General features: G+C 38.6%; 1 protein-coding gene across 1 annotated transcript; it reads right to left on the bottom strand.

Annotated features, from left to right (window-relative positions):
• Positions 1–245: 245 nt before the first annotated feature.
• LOC113745324 (serine/threonine-protein kinase ppk4-like) lies at positions 246–699 on the bottom strand. Its single transcript, XM_027276854.1, has 2 exons — positions 574–699; positions 246–488 (listed from the first exon to the last, which is right to left on the bottom strand). Exons 1-2 carry the CDS (start codon positions 634–636, stop codon positions 261–263), a joined length of 291 nt encoding a protein of 96 aa, XP_027132655.1. The 5' UTR covers positions 637–699; the 3' UTR covers positions 246–260.
• Positions 700–705: the final 6 nt, after the last annotated feature.

The following is a 705-nucleotide window of genomic DNA, read 5'->3' as shown; positions in this document are numbered from 1 at the left end:
TGAATTGCAGAATTAACAGAACGTTAAAAAGTATCATATCATACAACAGTTGCCCAATCATACTTTAACAACTCTAAATCAGCACGACAGACCTAGACAGATACATGATTGACTGTCAGGTTATGTAAACTGTAAACTTTAGACTACATTGCTAACTAGCTACCTAATTGATGCATTGGCATTACATTTGGTACTGACATTAATGTTCCTTAAAGGGGAATTGTAATAATTTACTCATCAATCACTCAGTAGTTTCTTCCTTACCTTTCAGTGGTCCAGAAGAAGGGATGACTCAAGCAATGTTCAACTTTTGGTCTGTTCTTTGGTTCTGCATCGATCATCCACTCAATGAGATCCTTTGCCACCACATCTTGAACATGGTCCAAAGTGTACAACCCTTCATGAATGTTGCTCTCACATTTATAGGACTTGTCGCCAAAAGGATGGTGTCCACCAGAGAGGGTATAATAAATCAGCATGCCTGCCACCTTAAGAATTAACAGAACATTTTTGTAATTAAGGAAGTATTTTTCGCCAAGTCATTAGTTACATTTGAGTCAAAGAAAAACTGACCTGTACATCAGTATTCGGTTTGTATGGGATGTCATCTTCATCTGCTAAAGTCTCCTTGGCCATCCAGCATTTTGTTCCTGCACTGCCTGTACGATAAGTTGTTTGGCCTTTCAGTAACCGTCTACTTATGCC

This window comes from Larimichthys crocea, unplaced genomic scaffold, assembly GCF_000972845.2.
Source record: "Larimichthys crocea isolate SSNF unplaced genomic scaffold, L_crocea_2.0 scaffold64823, whole genome shotgun sequence".
NCBI classification, from domain to species: domain Eukaryota; kingdom Metazoa; phylum Chordata; class Actinopteri; family Sciaenidae; genus Larimichthys; species Larimichthys crocea.
This window is presented reverse-complemented; position numbering and strand designations above follow the sequence as displayed.

Excerpts from the sequence above, each read along its gene's own strand:
- LOC113745324 (XM_027276854.1), bottom strand. The coding sequence starts at position 636 with ATGGCCAAGGAGACTTTAGCAGATGAAGATGACATCCCATACAAACCG. Across the intron at positions 489-573 it reads AACCGAATACTGATGTACAG|GTGGCAGGCATGCTGATTTA; the intron begins GTCAGTTTTTCT and ends TTAATTCTTAAG.